Source organism: Peromyscus leucopus, chromosome 1 (genome assembly GCF_004664715.2).
Source record: "Peromyscus leucopus breed LL Stock chromosome 1, UCI_PerLeu_2.1, whole genome shotgun sequence".
Taxonomy (NCBI): domain Eukaryota; kingdom Metazoa; phylum Chordata; class Mammalia; order Rodentia; family Cricetidae; genus Peromyscus; species Peromyscus leucopus.
Genome location: NC_051063.1, coordinates 8,667,479 through 8,694,527, shown reverse-complemented (window position 1 = coordinate 8,694,527; position 27,049 = coordinate 8,667,479). Strand labels below are relative to the sequence as shown.

The window sequence follows — 27,049 nt, the reverse complement described above, 5'->3', positions numbered from 1 at the left end:
GTGGCTGTAGGGTCCCTGAGTCTCAGCCAAGTGTGGCAGCTGTGGGTAGAGAGTGGTTCTGCAGTTGATGGGGAGTCACAAAGGAATGGAGGTGGGCTAGAAGTATGACCAAAAGAAGGGGCAGGGAAGAACCCAGAGTGCTATTTTAAAAGCCATTTTATTGGCGTCCTATTTCACCTCTCTATCTAGACACACATGAACATACAAGTGCAAACACATGTGTGCTTCTTTGTACTTTTCTCTTTCTCTGAGATTCTCCTTATTATATCTGATCTTTTTCCTTATTTTGGTGTTTCCTAACAAGGTTTCTTAAGAAAAAAAAAAAAAAAAGGCCGGGCGGTGGTGGTGCACGCCTTTAATCCAGACTCGGAGGAGCAGAGCAGGTGAATCTCTGTGAGTTCGAGGCAGCTGGCTACAAGTGAGTTCCAGGGGAGGCACAAAGCTACACAGAGAAACCCTGTCTCGAAAAACCAAAAAAAAAAGAAAGAAAGAAAGAAAAAAAAACTTTATTTCTTACATGTTTTTTTCAATGCTAGATTACTGCTGAAGTAAACTAGAAATAAAATACCACTCTGATGTGTTGTGTGTTTTTGTTTGCTTACTTTTTGTTTTTCTGAGACAGGATCTCATTCTATAACTTGTGCTGGCCTGGAACTTAGTATATAGTCCAGACTAACTCTGAACTCACAGCAATCCTCCTGACTTGGCATCTCAGGTGTTACTATTACAGGTGTGAATCACTACTGCTGGTTTTGTTCCCCCTTAAGAACATATAGATATAATACAAAGTTTTCACAGAAGTGGATCTTAAGATATGAAATGGTAATAATGATCTTTTTCTTTAAAGTGTGTTTAGGATTTCATGCCATACTTTAGAACCAGTGTTAAGTATTTTTTCCTTATCTAAATCCCAATTTACTTTCACGATTATATGAAAAGATTTTCATCCCTTGAAAGTCTCTGAAGCCCCTGTAAGGGGCATATTAGCATATATCCAAAAAGTTAGACTCAAATACTATTTAACTGCTCTATTTTTCCATTATGGGTCTGTCAGCAGGAACATGTTGCCCTATAGTACATGACAAGTGAAAACGCCAGTAACATTGTTTTTCATAGACAGAAAAAATACCAAAGAAGCAATTTCTTAGCTAAAATGTCACCTGTTAGATGTATAGGGCTCACTGTATTTTGTTGCCCTGGTAACGGCTGGTGTAAAATGACTCCTTTGCACTGCTCCATCAGAGTGATTGCATCCTGTTTTTTCCATCATTTTACAAGAGGCTGTTTTCATTCTCCCTTCCTGACCATATTAAGTGTAAAGAGATTGAATTACTGTGCTGTACCCTCTCCATTCGATGTGGATTTAAGAGTTGATATTGATGTACTGAGAAGCCTGTGCTTCTTCGAGAAAAAAAAGCTACAAATTATAATGAATTTGACTTTTATGTATCGGCCATTCAAGAGTTGAAGTAGGGTTTTGGCACCCAAGGGATAGACAGGGCCCGATCAGCATTTTTCATTCGAACGAATCCAATTGATAAAGCAATATACTTGGTGTCACTTCGCTTGATCTTCAAGTTTAACAATAGTCATGCTAAAAGTAGATACATTACTCTATAAATTTTGCTCATATAAAAAAAAGTGCTAGCCATAGCTTTCTACTGCTGCACTCCTTCCAACTTTTAACTGAGCAGGGCAGAAAGAGCCTCATTCCAAAATCCTGCTGAGGCTGTGCAAGAGCACATGTGGGCAGTGAGTATGAAGGTACCACCTTGCTTCCCTGCCCACAGCCAGCCATTGCAGAGTCTTGCCTCTCTAACTGACTCTTGCTCTCTTCTTTGTGGGAAATCACTCTCCCCAGTGGCAAGCTGCTTTGTAATTACCAAACGGTTTCACTGTCTCATACTGAACAACTTAATGCCTCAAAAACCCATTTGTTTGAAATGTTCATTTGTCCTGCATTTGAAACAAGGGAGTGATTTTTTCTTAAGCAAAAGTTTTTGATAATGTGTTTGGGGTAATTTAAATTTTGACCATTGCCACATAACACTCATAATCCTGTGACTTTTTTTTTAAACTTGGGATCACATAAAGATAATGAGAGTATACAGAAGAAATGGAGATCGCCGAGGACATTTCAGTAGAATGAGAAACTCCCTTCCTCTGCTGGGTTGGGGGCAGCAGGTGATCCACTTTATTAGAATTTATGTCATGGGAAAAGTCTCTCTAGTTAATTGCTTCCCCTGAACATCCTGGCTCTCTCTCAGAATTTTATAAAGGCTGTTGTGAAGTCCTACTGCTTGGTCACAGCATGGGTAGGCACAAGATTCCGCCCACATTGCCAATTTGGGTAATTGTGTATTTAGACATTTTTAAATGACTTCAACCATGATGATCAACAATCATTGCCCTTTATCGTGGAAACACTGCAAACATTTAAATAGCTAACTAATGACCTTTTTATTGTTTGATGATTCTTAATATGTATACAACAGGAGACTGGTATCGATTCACTCTGTCACTCTTCTCTGGAAAACCGGCTGTTAAAGGTTCTTTGTTTTAACTCTCTCTCTCTCTCTCTCTCTCTCTTTCTCTCTCTCTCTCTCTCTCTCTCTCTCTCTCTCTCTCTCTCTCTCTCCTCTCTCCTCCCTTTCCTCCCCACAGTCTTTAACTTCCTCTGTTTTTTAAATTCTCTATATCCCACAGACTCATTGATCCCTTTGATTAAATGCTCAACTTCTAAACATGCAGCTTCTATAGAACTGCTCTTACTCCTGCATTTATATGCCCTCTGTTTTTATGACTCTGACCTGTAGTGAACTCTGACGCCACACTGTGGCACCTGAACCAGTAGCAACAGAAACCATCAAAAAACTAGTAAGAAATGATGATTCTCAGCCTATCTCAGATCTGGAACATCAGCTCTTGTGGAAACAGCCCAGTGACCTGCTGTAGGACCTCAGTTGGTTCACAACATGACATGGTGGCCCTAATCCACATTGCATCCATTTCCAGGAGTAAACCCAGCTGATTTCACGTGACAGTGCCATAGTCATGTCAGTGCTCGCTCCCAAAAGTGTTCTGATGCCTCTTCAAGAATTTGGGGGACAAATGCCTCTAAGTAGCTTTGAGAGAGAACAACCAAGTGCTAAGCTGGAGTGAGCAGAGGTCACATCTTGCCTGGCCATAGTCTTGGGAATGGAGCCCAGTCCCTGCTGGGCCATAACTTTGTGTTCTGTGATAGCACGAGAAGAAGGTCAGTTTCCCCATTCCTAAATGGAAATAAATCTAAAGTCACAGAAGCATTGAAAGAATGCTGAGGAAGCTTTGGAAGCTGAGGACACACCTTTCCCTGGCTTTATACATGATGAAAATGAACACATTCAAGAGGATATTTACTAATAGCATCAAGTTTTATCTTTAGTAAGAGCTTTGAGAGGGTTTAGAAAATGAACACACACTGACATGGAATGCTTTGTTCTGCTCTTTGTGTTCCCAAAGAAATCAAGGACTTTAGAGACAGAGGTCTTTTTTTCTTTCTCTTTTTCTCCTTTCTCCTGTTTCTGCTCTGTCCTCCCTCCATAAATAGCCTGGCACACGATACTACCTGCTTGGAAGGTGGTGAAGGAGAGGAGCTCTCATTTTGTACTCAGTCACAGAACCAGTTCCTCCCCCATATTTTAAGAAAGATGAGAGAGCTAGCTGCCTGGTGTCAGTGCCTTGTAAATATATTTCCTTTGCAGGATTACAGGACACAGAGGAACTGACAACTGTAGATAGTCCTTTCTAGAACGTGTCATTTCTTTCCGGGTTGGTGTAATTGAATGAGAGGTGTGGGGGCAATTGCTACAGCAAGATCAAATAATTATACACATAGAGAGAACACCTCTTCCTAGTTTTTCCTTGTTCACATACTTTAGAGACTGAAATATTTAGAGGGAAATACTGTTCAAGAGAAATAACGCAAGCTATGTGTGCATTCAAGTTTTTTTTTTCCCTTATAACCTCATTAGAACATTTTTAAAGGTGTAATTAATTTTATAAACTCATCTTATTTACCCAATTTACTGGAAATATTAAGATGTCAACTTGTAATTGATGTCAACCACGTTATCTCTCTCTCTTTCAAAGTAAACCTCTGTAACCTGGTGTATACCTTCCACTGACAGTCACATGTGACTAATGCGGCTTCTCATTGGACAGAGAAGATTCAGAAAATTTTAATTTTAAAATGTAGGCTTGCAAGGCAGTCAGACAGGAGTCAACACCCTCCCCAACTCCCTGCCACTGTGGGCTGTGCTGGTGAGGCAGCGTCTGCTAGGCTGAACCCGTCTCTCCCTGACATCTACCTGCAGCAGACACATTCCTGCTCCAGCGAGGCTCAGTCCCCAGAGCAAACTTCTTTTCTCCCTCTACATTTCAGAGGCTTTTTGCTTCTGTCCATCTTGGCAGAGGGGGACCTTCTCTGTTTCCTGAACAAGGTAGGGGGCATAGGACATAGATTAGAGGATGCTTTGCATTCTCAGTAATGTTTGCTCTTGTTCTTACCAAATGTAAAAGACTGAAAATCTCCTGTGTACAGGAGACTTCAAGTTCCTTCTAGTTACCAGTTCTGCAATCCTCTTAAGGCAGGTGAATAAGAAAAGTAAGGAGAGAAGAGGACCTGAAATCTTCAGCCCACCTGTATGGAATATTCCTTTATACTGTGTGAATACATGTCATTGTGATTGGTTTAATGAAAAACAAAACAACAACAAAAATTAGCTAAAAGGCCAGTAGTTAGGCAGGATTTTCAGGGCAGATAGAATGCTGGGAAGAAGAAGGGCAGAGTCTGAGGAGCTGCTAGCCAGACACAGAAGAAGCAGCATGGAAAGTATATAGATGAAGTAAACAAGCCTTGGGGCAGCACATAGATTAATAGAAATGGGTTAATTTAAGTTATAACAGCTAGCTAAAAATAAGTCTAAGCTATTGGCTGAGCTTTCACGATTAATAAGAGTCTCTATATGGTTATTTGGGAGCAGATGCAGGACAGAGCTGACCGGTGGTTGTTGCACGAATCTTAAATAGTCTTATTAATGAATCAAACCCAAGGCCAGTTATTGGGGTGAATGCTGGAAGGTAAGAGAAGCAGAACAAGCCACAGCCAACCTCACCTTGCTAGTTCCTCAGCTGATCCTGTTTCCTCAGACTGGAAGCTTCTGTGTCTTCATCCCAATGGCTCTCAGCTGAACTGCTTCTCGAAAGCCTGAAGCTTAACCAGCTAAACGCTTAACCAGCCAAATGCTTCTAGTTTCTGGTCTCCACGCCTTATATATCTTTCTGTTTTTGGCATCACTCCCTGGATTAAAGGCTCACTTCTTGGGATTAAAGGCGTGTGTCACCATACCTGGCTGTTTCCAATGTGGCCTTGAACTTAAAGAGATCCAGAGGGATTTCTGCCTCTGGAATGCTGGGATTAAAGGTGTGTGCTACCACTGCCTATCCTCTATGTTTAATATTGTGGCTGTCCTGTTCTCTGACCCCAGATAAGTTTATTAGGGTGCACAATATTTTGGGGAACACAATACCACCACAGGTGGTCCTGATGAAAAACTCTGCCTACACACCTGCCCACATGCCCACATCATGCCTGCTCTTTGGAGCAATAGAAAGCCCAGCCTCAGTAGCACCAGAGTCCTTTAGCATTTATATACATGAAGAGTACTCATGTTTTGAAAAAGAAATGGATTTCTCCAGGAAAGTGCATTAAAATTAAAAGTGAGTAGAAGCAAGTACCTGAGAATCATCCCAAACATTTTAATCTCTTAAATTTAGTATGCATTAATTTTGCTTGAAAATATCTGTTCTGTGGCCTAGAAGATGCTCCCCCTTAGAACTACATTACTTTTGTAGCAGAATCACCTGTCTTGGGGGCAGGTGATTATGAGCTTGGGTAGACTCTCTACATCACCACTCCACCCCAGACCTCTTTACCCTAAACCTGTGTCTAATGAACATCTCCCTAAATCTCCCCAGCCCTAGGTTCTATCTGGCCCTTATTCCTGTTCCTTGTCTTCATGCGCATATGCAGCTCTCTTCATCAGGATAGGGCTAACATAGCCATGCTGATTTGATGTAACTGGATAAAATTATTGTGTGCTGTGACTGTAAATATGTCTCCTCTCATTCCCAGCCTGGGAAGGCTGGAGACCCATTACATCTTAATTGGGTAATTTCTTTTTTAGATATCCAGAGGCAGGGTTGCTGCATCAAAGGCAGTGCAGTGCAAGGCGTCTGGTGCCAGCTGCTGTTAAAATGTTGTCAATTCTGAGAGGACCTGGAACCCCATTCATGGACAGAATTTTAGGATGTAAAGCACTTTTACTTAACTTGTTTTGAAACTGGAAATCTGAATCCATTATTTCAATCTGAAGAGGAAAATATTTGGTCTGCAAGGTCTCTTTTGTTTCCATTTTCTTTCTTTTTTTTCTGTTTTATGCACACTGCACTTTTGGAAATTTCAGCAAATTGCAAAGCCATGTGTTTATGTAGCAAATGACTTTGTTCTAGTTCATTTGTAGCTTACAAAATCTGTTTGGATGGAGTTGTACATAAAGACACACACACACACACATCAATGCACGCATACCTCACAGCTCAAAGAAAAGAGGTCAGTTCTTGGAGTTCATAAATTCTACCAATTAATTGGGCAGTACGCTGCTGCTGTCATTGTACAGAAGACCAATAAAAGAAAATGAAGCCAGGAGATTCATTTCAGAATAAAAGCAGGGATGTAAAAATGTAAGGGAGGCAATCTTTTGCCCCGAGCGTTATGTGCCAATCCAAAACAGAAGGAAAGGAATAAAAGCACTGTTGCAGGGAGGAGAGGGAGGTAGACAGAGGTAGGAAATAGCAGTGGGTGCTGTTCTTGCCACTACAGAATCTGCGCAGCAAATTGCTGTGCTTTAAGGAGAAGTAGCAATCAGCACCGATTGAAATATCCCTGAATGCAGCTATAATGACGTTCCTCTTCTCCCTCTTGTGTCTGGCAAGATAAGCCATCATCAGAAATGTGCACCATCATGCAGGGTACATTTTCTAAAGACAAGAACACCCCTGCATATGATTCCAAGCCTGAGAGCAATCTGTGTGCCTGAGGTGCAGACATAGGGCCAGCTTCACCAGCATGTGACTTGTCCAATCACACAGGGCCCCACTATTAGATAGACCTCATGCTTCATCAAATGCCATGGTGTTGTCAACTTGAAATTAAAACTCCTCATAATTATGAACCAGGAGCTATACATTTCATCTTGTTGTAGATCTTGTTAATACCAGAGGCATAAAACACAGCTATTTAAAATGTCTTCAAATGAAAGATTCATGTACAGCTTTCCTGACCAGGTAATCAGTAGCAGGGAAAACAAATAGAACATTCTCACATTTCATGAAGTTATCTCTCCCTTTGTCATTTGCTGGTTATCAAATTACAGCTCTACATCCAGGATTTTACCCAGGCAGTTCTGGGTGTTACTATTAATTGGCTTGAGTAAGAGAGCACCCAAGACAAGTTGCATCAAACATTATTATGTGTAACAAGACATAACACGAACTTGTGGGAAAAGAAATTGGAAGAAAGCATCTCATGAGTATAATGCCATGAGTGTGGGGGGACAAAACCAGGAGAAAAAGAGGACAGATACCATGGCAAAATGATGCTGGAAATCCTATGTGACTGCATTTCTCAGGGTTTTTCTACCTATTGATGACCATAGCACAGCCCTGATTAGAAGACACCTTGCCAGTTCTTTGAAGGTTCTCAGTGTAGTACTTACTCTTGGATGTGAGTGTGTCATGGGTAATTCTCTCATGCCTTGGGGAATTAGCACACAAACACTTCAAAAAGGGATTTTAAGGAGACTGTTATCAAAATCTAAAATGCATAAACTGATGTTAAAAGTTTCTTTTGTGATTGTGGGTGGGGTTAAATTGAGCTCTCTTCTTAATACTATTGTAGTATAACATGGAGTTAGACACAGGTGACTTCAGAGAGAAAAGACACTGGTAGGGTCAGATAACCCTAGACCTCAAGTAAACCACCTGCCTCTGAGATGTGTCCATGTTCATATCATGTGTAATTATATACCAAGGAAAGGGCATGAGGGACTGTTGGCTCTTCTAAGGAGAGAGTAGGCCACACACAGATAGGGCTCCATTGCCCATGTCTGCCAACTCAGACATTGTCTTCTCAGTCAGGTTTCATGAAATCAAAGATCTAGGTTCTTATCATGATCTATTGAAAAGAAGAGGTACTGGGAAACTCTGGATTCCAGGGATGGTTCAGTCATCCTAAGATCATAGTAGGATCAGAAAGACTCTACCCAGTAGAGCAAGCAAGCAAACAACTACTTGGGAAGAAGTTGGCAGCTATTCATAGAGCCTGGGGCCCCAAGGGATAGGTCAATGATGTCTGAGATAGTAGCACTCTTATTGGTGCCACACAAGGAAGAAAAAAAAAAAGGTAATTCACTACCTTCAGTTCAGCAGATCAACCTTCTCCACATGATACATGGCCCTAAATTCATATTCTGATCTGTAGACACCTGAAGGCCAAATATCTGGAGATTAGCCCTGGTTTGATCTTGTTCCTGAACCCCTCTCACTTAAGTAATGGACCTAATTATGCAGAATTCAGTTGCATGTAATACATAGTCAAGAGCCACATAATGGCATTTAGGTCAACAATGGAACATACATATACACAGCAGTGGTCCCATGAGAATATAATGAAGGCGAAAATTCCCATTACCTAATTATGTCTTAAGCCATCATATGTCATAGACAACCATTACTCATGTGTTTGTGGTGAGATTGGTGTATACACACCTGGAGCATTGCCAGTTATACTCAAAGTACATGGCATGCAGTCACTCAAAAATGATGAGAACTGACTATGTCATGTGCCTATATACTGTACTATACTCCTATTAATTTAGATTATATTCCTATGTGTAAAAGAATGCTTGCTATAAAATAGTGTTGTAAGTTACACTAGCAGCAGCCCATCCAAGATATTTGCCCTGTCTGCTGATCGAATCAGGAGGCCACATAGTGTGACTAGTGTATACTATGGAAGTGTGTCTAAGGCACCCTGGTGTCCAAAGTATGATGAAATTGTACTTCTCAGAATCTACTCCCCCCCCCTTTTAAGCCTTGCATAACTGTATATTCTGGAACAGTAGGGATAATGATGCAACAGTTCATGACTTTTTTGTCAGGACCCCATGGAAACAAATATATGCCACTTAAAAGAAAGCCTGCACACAACAAACATTAATTGACAAACATGTTTGATATGTTCTGGTTATTTCCTTTCCATATAATACTTTTAGATGTCTTTCATAACAAAATCAAATGAGCAATCACGTGATCAATATGCTTATTGTTAAGGCAAGCTTGGGGAAATGTTTTCATGTCAGTTTTTCTTCTTCAAACATAAGAGGGTCTATGGTTCCTAACTTCTCTGGGAACTGACCATCTTATCAAGACTTAGAGATCCATAAGTCTATCTTACACTAAGGTGATGTAATATTGCACAACAGTCCATGGACTGTGCATGATTAAGAAGTCTTAGCTAGTACCTCAGTTACTGCTCTGTTCTTGTACTCATGTACTTGTATCTGGTTAAAATGTGGAAGATGATATTTTCAAGGTCACAGAGATCCTAAAAATGTTCAAATGTTTTTTCTTTCTTTTCTGTTTTACCAATGACCCGCTTCCCAGATTTCCAAATCCATGAAGCCAAGGAAATGAACTCAGTTCTTTCTACAGTGAAAACCGTATTGTGAGGAAGAAAGAAATGGAGCTTTAAGCTCATGTGAACCCCAGGAGTGTTGCCTTCTTTATATTACCAACAACACCTCTAGACTTACAAGAAGCGAGATGGGAAGTAAATATCCTTATGATGTAGCTGAGAGAACAGTAAATGTTCTATTTTTAGAATGTCATGTCGGTGGAAAAGCCCTTCATCTGCTAGAGAAGTCAGCCTTGCTACTTCACATTTAGAAGATTATTGGCTCCACAGCTTTCCCATGAAATTTAAGATGTGAGGCTCCTTTAAAAAATTTTTTTTAAGAATTTAAAGTTTAAACCCTCCTGACTTTCTTTGTCATGTGAAATTCTTTGTCATGTGAGAAGCATGAAATGAGGCTTTGACAGTGGACTAAGACAGAAGTCCTACTTGCCTGCCATGGGCCTTTGGTCAAATAATTTAATTGCCCTAACCCTCCATTTTTTTCTTCATTGGATAAAGATGAAACTCTGACTTGTGGTGACTGTAAATAATACACCGTGCATGAGACCAGCTGTGCCCAGCTGATAGTTAACCAATGAGCAAATGGGCAGTTCACACAGAGATGGTCTTCCTGTCTCTCTCACAGCTACTGTCACTCAGTCCTCATCTTGTTTCCACCACAGCTACATGCTATTCTAGTCGTTTGCCCAAAGTGATACAGTTACATTTTCAAAGACCAGTGATGTAAAACGGCACCCGCACAATAAGTATATGCAATAGATTAGCCTGTCATTCTTTATCTATGCCGTTTCTGTTAGAAAAGGAGAGGGGAGGCCATGGGTTTCCCTTACACTAAGTGCTAATGCCTGGGCACTGGCAGCAGGAGAGGGGCACCTGGCAACCTGTGGGCTTTCTAAAAGGGAAAGTCACCATAGGGGAATCGGGACAGAGGCTGGGATGCAAACAACCTTCCAGCAAGCACTAGGGCTGCTCTAGAGCGCTTGGTTATTTATAATTCAAAGCTGCTCTGAAAGGCAATAGGAAAATGACTTAATGGCACCTCCCAGCTTGCACCTGGAGAGAGTGCCGCAAAGACCCAAGCAGCCTGGAGCTGAGCCGTGTCGAGTGGATGTCCGAAGGGCTAGGGTCCACAGCGGGGCTGTGGCATAGCAGAAGGCTGGCATGACAGGCAGCCCATAAGCTCGTGTTTGCTTTTGGCCATTCTTTTCTCCCTCTCACCCGAGTCACAGAGTGCTGAACACCTTTGCGAAGCCCTTGATTGGTTACTTTGTGCCTGAGTTCTTGAGAGAGGATCCAAAGATTCTTCAAACTGAGGGTGCAACAGGGACCCCGAGGAAAGGGGACTTAAGCAGGTTAGGGGGCCTAAGAGGAACAGGACAAAAGTCTGCAGCTGTAGCTTGTGGGGTCACTACTGGGAATAAAAGCAGTTCTGTGCATTTCTAAGTGAAACAGAGCCAGAAGGGAAGGAAAGGACTCAGGACCAAATAGCCCAAGGCCATTCCCTTGGATGCAGGCCGGGCCCCACTGAGAATTCCCCTCCCAGCTTGCTGCTAAACAGGGTGTTTATGGCAGCAGTGGCAAGGAGATGGCAAGATGAAGTTTAATGAAGAGTTGGCCTGGCTGTAGGCCCTTGGCATCTCTGAGGCTTCCTTCTTCCAGCCCTTATGGGATGGGGTTTGTGTTTATCGTGTTCATAGCGACCTTCGCCTTCATCACATTCAAAGTAGAACCATGTTAAAATCTGAAAGGATTAATGAGGCAATATAAAATGAGGTCACCCGCTCATTAAACAAAGGGCTAAGCTGCTTAATACCAACTTTGACATGCACCTGTTTAACCAATTTCCATCTGAGTCTGTGGGAGCCAGTGCTGTGCAGTAGTTAGATTCTGAGTATGAACTTGTGTCATGAGATCTCTTTACCCTGAGCTGACCTCAACAGCCAAACCGGGCACACCATCTGCAGTCAGACTAGCTGAGACACGTATGGCTACAGCACATTGGGCAGACGGCAGCCGCTGCCACTCCTAAATTGGCAGGCAGAAAGAGGCCATGTTCAACCTCTATTCTAGCTCACTGACCTAGATTTTTCTTGTGTTCATTAAATGTCATGTTCCATAGATCAAATGCCAAAGCCCAAGTCCTCGAATGAATCTAGAGTGAAATTGTGGAGCAACTGAAATTTATTGTGTATTTTCACTGGTCCTCAGCCAGTGCCTATCTCCCCACCATCCGTCAGTCCCATCAAATTAAACAGAACCCAGTAATGGCACAGAGCTGTGGCAACAAGAATTCCTGTCTTAAGAGAGACTTCTAAATGAGTAAATCTTTAAAAATGGAATGAATAGGTTCAGCTGATTGGGCCAAAGTACATAATTTATCTAGCTTGGTTTGCAAGCATTGGAGAGTCACTAGGCCAGGGAATCCAGTAGAATAGCTCCTAGTACTTTGTTTTATTTGTTGTTTTTGTACTAAAGACTTGTAAAAATAAGTATCTGGGCACTAGTCTATCTTTGTGAATGGGAAGACAATTGATGGAATGCTGGTGAGAAGCCACGGATTGGATGTTGAGGGCAAGTTTTCTTCTTACCCAATAGCCACAAGGGGGACAAGGGAAACTTACAATGTGGTCATGTGACTGGTCATGTGACTGATTTTGAGTCCTTGCTAGTGTCAGATCCAAAAGAAACAAATGGCTATCTGTAGTGCCTATTAGCATACCACAGCATACTGGAGGGAAATGGGGGCTGCTCCTAGCTCATTCCATACCTGTCACTCACTCTTCTCAGCTCTTCTCACCATACCCCTTAACTTAGACTTCTCCAGCTCAAGGGCTTCCCTTCCCTCAGCTGCTCACTCTGGTGTAACTCCACTCTACTGGCCTTGCACTTTCTTGGTCCCTTCTCTTTTTGTTCTGTCTTCTGTGGTCCTCTGCCTTTTGCTCGCTCGCTCTCTTCTCTCTCTCTCTCTCTCTCTCTCTCTCTCTCTCTCTCTCTCTCTCTCTCTCTCCTACACCCTCCCCTGTCTCTCTGTCATCTTCTCCCTTGACCCTGTCTCCTTTTTGACCTCTCTCTTTTCACTTCCTTTCTCACTGACCCCACTCTGCCTGCCATGGCCCTACTCAGTCTGCTGGCCATGTTCAGTCTACTACTTTTTCTCCCTTTTCTAGACTCTTTCAGGTACCTTTGGCTGTTCTCCTCTCAACCATACCTTGGAGCATTCATGTCCTCACTTTATAAACATATGGTTTTTTTGTTTTGTTTTGTTTTAATTCTAGTTCCGTTCATGTTTTGATTTGTGAATTTTCTTTGGGGGTTTTATTTGTTTGTTTGCTTACTCACACTTTTTTTTTCTATTTTGCTGTTGTTTAGTGGACACACTGAGTTAAAAAGAATTTTATGGAAAGAAGATCAGTCATTGTCTATTAAGAAAATATATAGAGAGAGACAGCAAAGATCTAAACTAAGGTATTAAAATAAAAAAAATGCGAACATGTGGAAAGACATGTAAAAAGGTAGGGCTCACATATCTTGTAACATTTTGACGTTTGTGCATTGGGGACAAGAAGTGGCTGAGGATAACTGAGTTTTCCACCATGTTATAAAAGTTTGTAGAACACAAAGCAAACCTCTGAAAACTGGCACAAACAAACGAACTGCAAAATGTAATAAAGAAGAAAGGAATTACCCTTGGTGATTCTAAAGCTCTGTGTCTTACTGCAAGGCCTGGAAAGGTACTTGAGGAAATCATCTATCAATTTTCAGCCTTCTGTGACCAAAAAGATCCTGAGTTGCTACTTCAACAGCTTCCCAAAGATCAGATGGCATAAACTAATTTCATTCCTTCCTGTAATGGATCAACAGTCCAAGGTGACAAAGGAGGGTGAAATTGTGATCAGCCTGGACCTCAATACAGCTCTGATGCTGATCTCATTTTCCATGGCATTCTTATTTTTTTTTAATTAAGTCTGTTTTTCCCCAGAGCTGAGGACCGAACCCAGGGTCTTGTGTTTGCTAGGCAAGCGCTCTACCACTGAGCTGAATCCCCAGCCCCATGGCATTCTTATAAGCAAGTCAAAGCAAATGAGCACATTTCACGATTGTACTCAGGAGGGCGTTACCAGAAGCCCAAAGGAGGAAAAATGGAGGAGAAAAAAGGGCAATGCTGTCATGAATCTTGTATGAGTCTTTCTTAGCAGCCCCTGGGGAGGAAAGCTAACCTTTGCTTCTTCATTTGGAAGGGGTTGTCAACAGGGTGTCACCTTATCAATAACAGTGAGGTAATTTCCTTGTTCCTCAAACATGTTTGGGATAGGAAAGGATAGGGGTGCTCAGTGGGTGATGCTGATGTGACAGGACATCATATAGCTAAACATTAGAGGGCACCTCTCTCACCTGATGAAAATGACTGGATTCTGCACTAGAATCGTCAACTTATCCTCCTACATCTCACTTCAAGCTTTATGTCGAAGTTTACAATAGGCTGAAAATAGTTGAAATAACTCAGTTTGAATTACTTGAGATTGGGAAAGGAATTGTTCAAAAGACAAATTCTCCTAGATCTCCAAGCATATAAGAAGAACATAGACAAGAATATGGAAGAGAACAGTATGGAATACTGAATCCAAAGTTAGCTTGGTGTGTGATTATGCTAACTAATTGTGTGGGGATGGTTTGAGGGAGGTTAAGCAAGTCTGGCATTCTAGAAAGGAGCACCCCTAGCTGCTGAATGATACCTGATGCCAGGATTCCCTAGTTTTAGGGAAAAACTTTCTTCCAGAATAATTTGCTCAAAGTTGACCTAACAGCAGCATCAGCACTGGTAACTTGTACAAAATGTACTTTTTTTTTTTTTCTGGCCCCACCTAGACCTCCTAATTCAGACACTGGAGATGAGTCCCAGAAGTCTGTGTTTTAACAAGATTTGTGGGTAATTCTCTTTCATATTCTAATGTGAAGATTCCTGGTCTTAAGGGTTTCTTAGATGTTCTTAAACCTAGATGTTCAACAAATATGTATGTTGAAACCTTAACCCCTAGTTTGATAGTATTAGTAGCTGGGGTCTCTGGGTGGTACCAAATCATGAGTGTGGAGTCCTTATAGACTTCAGAGAGATCACTCACCGATTTCGCCAGGTGAAAACCGAAGGTCACTGCTATCTGTGAGCCACCAGGAAGTGGTCCCCACTCCACAATTCACTCATCACTGTCCTGTTCTAGTTAGTCTCTGAGTGTGAGGAGGTAATTCCTGCTGTTCATAAACCATCTAATCTTTGGTATTTTTCTTGTGGCAGACTGAATAGACTAACATATTAGATATTCACAAGTTTGAATTGGGAACAAATTACATGTTTATTTTCACTAACCTCTAGCCAAAGTTTAGTATTTGTGTTTTGAGCATGGGCAGGGACCCAGAACTTGCCTGTTCTCCAACTGAACAGAGAGGTATTCTCGGATCACATTTGGGGGGTTGCAGTTATGGTAAAACATCATTGCTGTCTTGAAATTATGGTAAATACGTGGCGGGTTGCTAGTTGTGGTTGTTACTGCATTTGTTTGTTTGTTTTCTGTTTGTTTGTTTGAAGCACTTTTAGAGAAGATGGTGCAGTGTCTGGATAAGAGAAAGTATTCTGTTGTAAAGGGAGGAAGTGCTTACTTTCGGGATCCACAAAAGAAGGGTTTGGGCAGTTGACAAGTGAAGAGAAACACCAGGCAGAGCAGGGACAAGATTAAAGGTAGCTCCCTGGGGGCAGACAGTAAACAGAAACCTCATCAAAAGGAAGCCAGGTTGCCCTAGTGAAAAGAAAGTGGCAGTCTTTCCCTCAGAACAAGCCCACAGGTCCCACATGCCTCAAATCTATTGGGGAGACAGCAGGTCATCTGGGTCAGCAAGTGGAAGAGTTCTCCCAGCTCACAGGGCTGTGGCCAAGTGCCATCTAAAGAAGAGCTCATTGTTTAAAACTGAGCTGCCCTATAGGGCCTGAGAGCGGGGAGTAGGTCCAAGCCTGAATTCAACCTTCTTCAGTCCTAAGAATGAAGTAAGAGACAGCTGTAGACAGGGGAAGGGCCACATAAACAAGTCTCAAAGAGCTGAAGGCAGAAGGCTCAGCTGGGACAGTAGAGTGCATAGTAAAGGGAACCTGATATCGGGCCATGTCATCTGAGGTAATTCTGGAGTTTGATAACCCTGAGCTGGAGGTCAGCAGGTAGACCAGTGTCTGGAGCCAGCTACGATTCACTGCTATCGGATAGAGAAGTATTCACAGATGGATCCGTCCAGCGGGGTGACCAATGCTTAGTGAGCTGTCAAAGTAGAGAGGCAGTTCTCTGCCTTCACAGCCCTCAGTGCTAGGGCTTCCCCTCCTCTCAACATACTTGGGAGACAGCACCCAGCCACTCCAGGGAATATGATGTAAGGAGTCTCGGGGAGGGGAGGGGGCCTGCCAGACTACACAGGACAAAGCCAACTGTGGCCAGCACAAGCATCTGGGAGCCAAGAAGAGAAGCTACTGAAATGAGGATGGCTCTGGTAGACACAAGGCACTGGTCTAGTGCATGTCCACTGCTAGCATGAGTCACAGCAAAGTCAGGAGTCCACTAGCTTGACTGCCAACCCCTCCCCCAGTCTGTGTGTCAGAACACGAGTAGCACCTCAAAAAGAGGTCTAGTGCTTTGTCTCTGTCTTCTTCCTGTGCCTTGTCTTCCTTTGTCTTCTCTTTCCTTGTCCCTCCCTTTCCTTATCTTTGTTCCTGCCTTTATGCTTTTTCATCCTTGTGCTCCCTTTTTCTCCTCTTACTATACCTTTAGCATTTATTTTTAGTTTATAATGTTTTTTTTTATTTTACTTCTTTCTTATTTTTATTTTAATATGAATGGGTGTTTTGCCTGCATGTATGTCTATGCGACATATATGTGCCTGATGTCTGAAGAGGCCAGAACAAGCTATTCTACAGTCCTTGCTGATTCCTCATCTGCAAGCTACAGAAGGGCCAAAGTGTTTACCTGAAGGCACCAGGCAGCCAAAGCGTTTATGGATGGCCCAGTGACTTGATGGAGAATCTGAGCAGTAACAGCGACTCAGTGGCTTTTAAATTTTTCATGTTGTAATTTTTAAAAGTCTCCTAATCTACTTTTGGTTATGAATTTTCTCATGATTAGGACATCTTCCTTATTGTTGTTTATTCTTTTAAAATTTTGTCTTTAATTTTTCTAATCCCCCTTTTTCTCACCTTGGTCATATTTTTCTCCACTTTCCCCCTTTTTGCTAATTTAACCTTGCTTCTCTTCTATTTTTCCTCTCCCTCTCTCCCTTCATTTGTTTCCATTCCCTCAGTATATTGAAGAATTTTTCACACTATATATTAAATTTTCCATGTTCTGTTTTATGGTAATTGGTGATGTATCACAGGCTTTAACTTATTGTAATTGTATTTCCATACCTTGCTTGATTTGGTACTATGGCTGTTATAATTAGTTTATTTTCTCCTTCCCAAGAGGTACTAATCATTGAACCTTCTAGAGTAGATTATTCACAACAAAGAGATTCACAAATAAAACTGGAAGAAATGGCCAAATGAACAGATGCACAAACCACAACAGAGAAACATAAAAATCATGGAAAAGCAAGGTGGTATGACCCTTACAAAGATCACAACTTCCAGCTACTGAAGACAAAGATAAGGAAATGGGTAAGGCCAGACAAGATTTCAAAGATTTGCTAGCAAGAAACCATCAACCATCTCAAAGGAGATACTAACAAATAAGTAAATTGCATAAAGAAATCAACCCAGGGCATAGGGAGGAATCCCAACAATAAAAGAAAGGGTCACATATAGACAGAGGCAATGAATAAATAAACATGATACATATGAAAAAAATGCAGAGTTGTTATAAATGGAAACTCAGTAACTTGAATAAGAAGCCTAACAGAGAGTATTGCCAACAGATTCAAATATGAGAAAGAACATCAGGTGTGAAGGGCTAAGCTGAGGCAATACTACAGCCAAGCATCAGTACCAGAGAAACTTAATTTAGCATAACAAAAACATCCAAAACTCTGGGGTAAGGTCATGGCACCAAATCCAAGAATCCACAAAGTAAGATAAGGAGCTAAGATAAAAACTAAAGGCACAGAGAATCTGTTCAATGCAATAACAGCAGAAAAACTTCAAAATACAGAGTAAGAACTGGAAATCAAATAAAGGGGCATTAAAAATCTCTAATAGACATGTCCAGAAATGAACCTCCCTCTGAATTATTGAAAGCAATTTGTTAAAAATACAAAGTGATTACACAATATTAAAAGCTAAAATAAAAAAAAATACAAACTCACTTACAAAGGCAAGATCATTGAACAAACATCAGATCATCGATTAGCAAGCCAGGAAAGCATGGAATGATATATTTCAAGCCCTGGAAGTAAATAACTACCAACAGTGGTAGTTATACCCAACAAAACTTGCGTTTAAAATTGATAGAGAAATGTGACATTTCAAGATATGAACAAAATGAGGTAATTAATGGCCACCTAGCAAACACTACAGAAATTTCTTAAAGGAATACATCACACAGAGGAGGAAGAAAGACAGTCTCAATTGCAAGAACACAGGAAAGAATGAATTTCCTGAGAGGAACAGATAGATGAACAAAAGAAAGTTAAGAGTGACTCCATCATGTCCAGCACAGCAAACTATCAAACCTCTGATAGCAATAAGGAGAAAGGTGTGTGCTGCCTCTAGAAACCACGTGGAAGCCCATGATCTGTGCTGTGACTGACTGCTATGAGCAAGGAAGCTTCTTTGGCAGGGATGTCAAATGACTGCAGACTCATAACTGAAAATGAGAGACATAGAAGACTTCTGTGACTCCCCTCCCCAAAACAGAAACAGTTCAGACAGAAAGCTACTGAAGAGAGTCCTTAAAAATTGTGTTAATGATGCTGAAGTGTAGCTCTTCACCATTGATGGTTTGTGGAGGGGGAGTCAATTATCCTTAAGGGTCTGGCCATTGGAAGTTTGAGCATGCTTCAGTGAGTATACAGGCAACATGAGTATACAGGCAACATGAATTGGACTTGGTGTGGTTTATTTGTTGTTGTTGTTGTTTTGTTTTTTGTTTTGCAGGGAGAGGGAGCAAGGATGGGAGGATGAACCTGGGAAGAATGGAAAGTGAGTGTGACCAGGGTTCATTGTATGAAATTCCCAAATAATCAATAAAAATATTATGTTGGGGATAGAGAGCATACCACAGTATAACTAACCAGAAAATCAATCAGTAAAATTACAGGAATCAGCAAACTTCTTTCAATAATAACCTAAATATAAGCTCAGCACACCATAAAAAGACTCAGACCAGCTGACTGAATTAAGAGGGGGAGCCAGAGGGGTTCAGGACATCAGGAGCACATGCCCATGGAACCAACTAAACAGAGTTCAGAGGGGCTCGGAGAAACTAAATTGGCAATCACAGAACCTGCATGAGTCTGTACTAGGTCTTCTGCATATACTTTGTGTTTGTTTAGCATGGGTTTTTGTGGGACTCCTAATAGTGGGAACAGGGGTGTCTCTGACTCTTTTGCCTGCTCTTGGGATCCTTTCCCTCCTACTGGGTTGACTTTTCGAATCTTGATATGAGGGTTTGTGTCTAGTCTTATTGCATCTTGTTATGTCATGTTTGGTTGGTATCCCTGGGAGACCTGCTCTTTTCTGAAGGAAAATGGGAGGTCAGTGGATCTGGGGGAATAGAAAAGTGGGGACACTGGGAGGAGTAGAAAGAGGGAAAGCTGCAGTCAGGATGTGTTGTATGAGAGGATAAATAAATAAATAAATAAATAAATAAATAAATAAATAAGAGAAACTATATCCAATAATCTGTTACTTCTGAGAAACATACCACACTGGCAAAGACACCACTGATGGAATCAAACGATACAAGTCATTTTATCAAGTAAATGGAAAACAAAGCAAGTTAACATGAATATTTTGATATCTGATAAAACAGACTTCAGCCAAAATTAGTTATTATAGATAAAGAAGGTCTCTACACACTAGTAAAGGGAACAACTCATCAATAAGATATAGTTGTAAATACATATGTATTGAACATTTAGATTCCTCCACCCTATAAAACAAATGCTAAATCATAGCAACAGAAACTACACAAATATTGGAAGACTAAAAACCAAAAAGGATAATGATACAACACAACAACAGAAAAAAAATGATAAATGAATTTCCATAATCAACATAGATATGAAAGGTCTCAATAAAATATTTAAAATTGAATTTAATAGATTAAGTTCATACACTATCATCATGTTTGTTTCATCACAGAGATGCAAAGATGGTTTAATATATGCAAATCAATAAATTGAAATACTGCAGATAAACAGATGAACAGAAATCATATGATCATATTCTTCTCTTGATGATCCCCTTCCTCATCTTTCATAATTCTCTTTTTTTTTTTAAAGATTTATTTATTTATTATGTATGTAGTGTTCTGTCTGCATGTTTGCCTGCACACCAGAAGAGGGCACCAGGTCTCATTACCGGTGGTTGTGAGTCACCATGTGGTTGCCGGGAATTAAACTCAGGACCTCTGGAAGAACAATCAATGCTCTTAAACTCTGAGCTATCTCTCCAGCTCTCGTAATTCTCTTTCTGCTTTCTTCATACACACACACACACACACACACACACACACACCATTTAAATCTAGATTCTGCTGCATATGTTGACATCAGGGTGTGTAATATTTGTTAAGTCTATCTTATCTCACTCAATGTAATGATCTTTAGTTTCATCCATTTTCCTGGAACTATCAATTTATTGTTAATTTAAATTTTCTATGTTTGAGAATTTCATATATTAATACTGTATTTGCATTATCTCCACCCTTCCCTCTGCCCTCTTCAATTCCTCTTGTGTCTTCCACATTCCCTTTCAAGTTCATGACTCTTCATTAATTATTACTTTTACACATCGTATTTATTTTCTTCTGGCATTTGGGGATATTACTTTAAAGTCTTTGACCCATTTTGAATTTCTTTTTTTTCAGAGCCAGATACGAATTAATGAACACTTCTAGTGTGTTTTTCAATTTATTTCTTTAGGTTTAAAAGTTTTCATTGAACAGGAATTTCATTCTTTGGTTAGATTTATTTCTAGGTATTTTATATTTCAAAGCTATTGTAAATGTGATTTTTTTTTCTTGACTTCTTTCTTGGTAAGTTTGTGATTAGAATATAGAAGAGCTACTGATTTTTTGCATGTTGATTTTGTGTTCTTCTACTTTGCTGAAAATGTTCATCAGATCTAAGAATTTTCTGGAGAAGTTATTAAGGTCTTTCAAGTATAAAATCATGTCTTCTGTAAGTAGGGATAATTTGACTCTCCTTTGCTATTTTTATCCTTTTTATTTTTTCTAATGTCTTACTGCTCTAGTTAAGATTTGAAGTACTATGTTGAGTGAGAATTAAAAAAAGTAGGCACCCTTGTCTCATTCTTGGTGACAAAGGAGGCAATTGAAGGGGAAGAGCAAACAGGAAGAAAGCAGAATGATACCTATGTATGAAAATGTCACAGTGAAGCCCATTTCTTTGCATGTTAACCAGAAGCTAATATTAAAAAGTCGAAAGAAACGTGCATTGCTATATTTAAAATTTTAATTATGTTGATACCTATATTTAAATATGAAGTATTTCCTTTGCAAATCTACATATTTTGTTTTATGTGTTGAATTACTAATCCCAGGATGAAGGCCCCAGGCTCCACCGGGCCTCTGGAGAAAGTCTTGGCTCATCCAAGGCTCTGCCTTGGGAGTAGTACTGTCTACAACTCTGTCTCTTACTTCATTGTTCCAATCAGAAGGAGGAGAAATTATCTGAAAAGAAAGAGTTCTAGAAGCTGCCAACAAAGTCTTAAGTCACCAACTCTCCCCCTGCATCTGCCTAGAAGCAGAGCAAGCATCCTTCTCTTTTTTGAAGCAAGCATTCCTGGTATAGTAGGCTCCAGGATGGTCCAGCTCTGTCCTGTGAGTATCTGACTGTTTCTGAACCAGAGGACCAGAAAATGCTCTGGAATCACACCTTATTCAGTTCATCTTGACAATCACAAAGCTATTTGACCCTTGATCTCCCTTTATGCTCTGTGTGTTTCTCTTGGCTTTTCTTTAAGGCACAATGATCTTACTATGTTATCCAAGCTGGCCTTGAACTTATGGACTTAGTCCTCCTCAGCCTTGAGTACAGCTGAGAATATAGGCATGTGCTGTGGGATGGTCTGTATGTCAAATTACTCTGATTGGTCAATAAATAAAACACTGATTGGCCAGTGGCTAGGCAGGAAGTATAGGCGGGACTAACAGAGAGGAGAAAAGAAAGAACAGGAAGGTGGAGGGAGACACTGCCAGCCGCCACCACGACAAGCAGCAAGTGAAGATGCCTGTAAGCCACGAGCCCCATGGCAAGGTATAGATTTATGGAAATGGATTAATTTAAGCTATGAGAACAGTTAACAAGAAGCCTGCCATGGCCACACAGTTTGTAAGCAATATAAGTCTCTGTGTTTACTTGGTTGGGTCTGAGCGGCTGTGGGACTGGCAGGTGACAGAGATTTGTCCTGACTGCGGGCAAGGCAGGAAAACTCTAGCTACAGGCATGTCCCATCACATCTGGCTCATATTTGTTTCTTAATTGTTTCAAACCCAGGCAGCACAGATCAGCAACCTGCTTGGGCTTTTTTGAAGCTTTTCTGAAACCTGTCTTTACATCTTGTTTTTCTTCTGGGTAGGTTAGAGCCAGGCAAAGCAATATATTTCCACTCAGGAGGTTTCTTAATTGTTCCTCAAATAGTACTGGTACTAGATGACAAAAAATGTCAGAAATGATGCACTTAGAATATGGCTTTAGTTTAGTGGCATTGGTGCCCTCTATGAAGTGATACTAGTCAAGGTCATCTTTGTGCAGCCCATGAATTCCATAAGCCAGCTGTCAAAGTTCTTTCTTAACTAGTGCACACAAAGCCTATGGAAGCTCCACAGACAAGATGCTAGCTATTTTCTAGAACTTCAGATCAACTATTTTTCCCATAGTAGTACCACTATCAACCTTAAACTTATGGTGAACTAAAAAAGAGCAATCATGATTAGCTATGTAGTGTGCAAGGACATAGGGCAGCCAAAATGATAAATTCAACACTTCAAATGGGTCATCGCCATATCAGCTCTCTTCCCCTATTAGCATGCACTGTTTAGGCGCATTTGCTATACAAAGCTCTATGTTGATACCCTTTCTCCTATAGTTCCCATAGTGCTGTGAGCAGGAATTGCCAATATTCTTTTGTAGGTGAAAGAACTGAGGTTTAACCAAATTAAAGTGTCTTTTCCAGGGCCCTTGATAGTGATGCAACTAAGGAACCAGGCTCCTAGCAACAATCCCTTTCCTCTTTCTCCTGTTGTGTCATACCTTGAATCTGGCTGTGTATCCAGTTCAGGAGCCACACTATGTAAGGTGCCTGGCTCCAAGTGTTTTCACAAGGTATCCAGTTTAAACCTCATGCAATGCTACATGAGTCATATTATCACCTTAAGTAGACAAGAATTAGGAAGTAGAAGAGATGTATTTGATCTTCAGCTACAGAGAGCTGACATTTGAACCCTAGTTTTAACCCAAGTCAAAACTTGATACATTATGGTTTAAAAAGCTTTGATGGCAATAATTCCTTATCCATGGCCTTTGAGCCTGCCAGTCTTGTCTGAGGTAACTGGCAGGCCACAGAGAGGACACTGCCAACAGAGCTCAGTGCACCAAACAGCATAGCCACTTGGATTTTCAGCCTGCTTGCATTTCCAATGGGAGCGTTTGCTATATTTAAGCCCTAGTGAATTCTTCTGACTCCCATTTCAGACAGTTATTTGCTACAATATGATGACAGCATATTTCTCTTTTGGAATGTAGAATGGAAGGGCTGAAGTAATGGCCAATCCTCCCCCTTCTGATGAAAAGAGAAAGCTGGAAGAACATAGCAGCTTTGACGTTTGTCAGCTTGTTAGCAGGAGTCTTCAGGACACATCTTTATTTCTGTAGTCAGCCCTCATTGGTGCTAACAAAAAGTGACTGCAGTCTGGGCATAGAGGAAATTTCATTACTGTGTTAAAAATAATCAAATAAAGAGACTGAGAAGTAAAGCCAAGTTGGACTGGCCAAATGTAAGACAAGCCATGCTTAGGTTACTTAAGGGGTAACAACTGCTGTTTTGAAAAGCAGTTATTTGGGGGACATTCCATGAATGGAAATATTGAGTATCATCTATATTGTGCTGAGCAGGGAGGAGACACCTGCTTTGAGGCTAATATGATAATGGCTGCATGAGAGACTGGAGGAAAGGCAACTAGGAACATACTTTCTGACTTTTTTTGGTTTTGTTCAGTTAAAAATAAAAGCCTCATTAGAGAGTTTTAAGTGAATTATATTTCTACATTTCTCTTGCAATTAATTTTTATGCAGCCCAATTGTAATTTGCAAGTAAGATGCTTTTGCCCTGAGCAGGGTGGCATGAGTCAGCTGAGGACCAGCAGAGGGCAGTGCTGAGCTGAAGCTGGCTCAGGCACTTACTTGGGGCTATAAAATTGTGCTTATTATTAAATGAAATCTTACGGCTAACTTAGCCACAGAGGAAATTAAACTGCTAATTATGTGTGTTTAAGCCACTAAAAAGGGCCCAGTTGTTGCTCCAGATTTCAGGAAACACCTCCTCATCTCTAGATTTAAAATATATAATTATGCCTAGAAATAGTACCTATTAACAATTATATACAATATTTTTTAAATTTTTAGACTTATCTGTTTTCATAGCCTGTCTCTTTTAAACCAAATAAACAACAGATTGGTGACTTTAGCATTGTGATTTCTTTAATAGAGCACATCAGTGACTTTAAATGAGTAATACACGCTCAAATTATATACAGGTCAGAGTTCTAAAGGACTGTTTTTATGGCATTTTCTTGAAAAACAAACAAACAAAAAAAATGAGGATTTCAGTTGAGGCAAAAATGTGCAAACCTGGAAAGGGCCAGGCTGGTTTTCTGGAAAGAAAAATGATGATTCAACTGTGCATGCATTTAGACAGGTAATGTCATTGTCAAACTAACCTCATAACCATGAAGTACAACAGACATCTCAGGGAAGATGAAAAGTCAAGGACCAGCCAAGACTGGGTTGGGTACTGTGCCTTGCAGCTTGGAAGCTATCCGTGCATCACCACACAAGCCAAGGGGAGAGAAATTTGATGCTTGGTAGTAACAAAAATATAAATAGGAATTGGCTGTGAGTATCTGTCAGCTTAATGATCTATGTGACTCAGACCCTTAGGTTTCCAACCGAGTTTTCATTTTTCTATTATTCAGGATCTGGCTTCTCATAGTGTTTCCTGAGGCCAGCTGGGGTACCTTTCCCCCTTCTAGATAGGAATCTGCATCCTAACAAGTCTGCAAAGGATATAGTTGCACCCTCAAATTTGAAGAGCACTATGTTGGATCTTACATCTATAGTTTAATTTCTCACCAAGGTTTATTTCCCACCACTTTAATATAGGAATGGCTCATAAAACCTCACCTCACTCATTTGCAATTAATTAAAGGAAGTTTTGTGTTGTTAAGCGTGTGTGTGTGTGTGTGTGTGTGTGTGTGTGTGTGTGTGTGTGGTGTGTGTGTATGTGTGTGTGTGTGTGCCAATTGCTGCTGTTTCCCACGTTGTGACAAACAAAACATTTGAAAATCTAATGGATTTGTTTTTCCAGCTGGACCTAACACACTGGCCTTTCCTAACTTCAAGAGAATCCTGGAAGGATGAATGCCACCTACAACAAGCTCTTGAAGATTTACTTTCTGCGGGTGGCCCTGCTGAGAGTGAGCTCCCGGGGTCACCACCCTGTCATGGCTCTTCTGTCCACTTTACTGCATGCCTTTTATGGGTCTCATGAAAAAATGATAATGACCCGTTTTCTTACCCATCAAAAGCTATAAACCAGAAGCCTCTCCCACGTTCCTGGAGCAAGAAGGGCAGTGTGGACTAAGTCAGCCTGTCAGAGTGACGAGGCTCTCCACCTTGGCAAGTGAGATTAGTCTAAATCAAATACTTCCCAGCTTGCCAATTGCAACTAATTCCCTTGAGGGAGTACAAGAGCTACGCGAAGCGTTTGGTGAGGCCAGACAGGTAAAACCATCTTCTAATCTTGTTAAAGTCTTGTGCTGCCGGGCTCTGTGATGGACTCAGAAATCGCTACACATCCTCAGCCCCATGTTATAGAGAAATGCAGCTTTCAAGGACTGAAGACAAAATCTTCCCTGCTACACAGCGGATAGCGAGGTTCTGTGTAGACAGCCCCACCGCCTTGGATAAACTGCACCCCACGTTGTCTTCCTGCCTCTGTGCCAGGAATAATCAAAGGATCTAAGCTGCCAGGCTTTGCAAGCCGTGAGCTGAAATCCTTAGGCAACAAACAAGAGTGGCTTATAGCTGCCTGTGTGCAGACTGTGGGCTGTGGAAGAGGCAGGCTCAGAGGCTGGCGCAACTTGTGTGCCTCCTGGATGGCTGCTGACAGGGAGCACCCACCCCTGCTGCACACTTAGAGTGGACACCTGAGGCCCACAGGCCAGGAGCAGGAAGGACTTCCTGGATGACACAGCAGGGTGTGTCAGTTACCTCTCCTTTCCTCCTGAAGCAGAAAGATAGGAATGAAGCCCACAGGTCCAGCCTTCTCCATTTAGAAAAGAAACTGCAGCAGAAATATGCGATTTTCTTTTGTTTTGAGTCGTGGCCGCACCCGCACCCCAAGTCCTCCTTCCTCCTTCCTAGCTTTTAAGTAGGAACACATGAGGCCGCAGTGAGCTGGAGAATGAGGTGTTCTGGGGGTGGGGGGCTTTTAACCATGTTTTCTTTGTTTTTAAAATCAGGCTTATTGCAATTGATTTTACTTCCATGCAATGAAGTTCACGTGTTTTAATACACAATTCTATGAGCTTCGATAAGCAAGCACCACAGTGATGAAAATCTAGAACACTCTTGCTTATCCCTAACATCAATTGCTCCCCCTTACAGCCATCTCTCACCTCAACTCCCAGCCCGTCTCTTTTCTGTCCCCAAAGTGTTATCTTGAGTTCTTAGGTTTACTTATTTTTACAGCCTTTCTTCTTTCCCAGGACCCGGAACAGAGATCAGTTAGCATAGTCAGAGGGAGAGGGCCGAATACAGCAGGCA

The 27,049-nt window shown here is 41.1% G+C and overlaps 1 protein-coding gene across 1 annotated transcript in view; it reads left to right on the top strand.

The window, feature by feature from the left end:
• The window catches only part of LOC114696894 (amyloid-like protein 2), a 74,076-nt gene extending 47,655 nt beyond the window's left edge, over positions 1-26,421 (top strand). Inside the window, 3 exon segments of the mRNA XM_028874849.2 lie at positions 18,915-18,981; positions 25,810-25,991; positions 26,228-26,421. Coding sequence (XP_028730682.2) covers positions 18,915-18,981; positions 25,810-25,991; positions 26,228-26,421 — 443 coding nt within the window.
• The last annotated feature ends 628 nt before the right edge of the window (positions 26,422-27,049 follow it).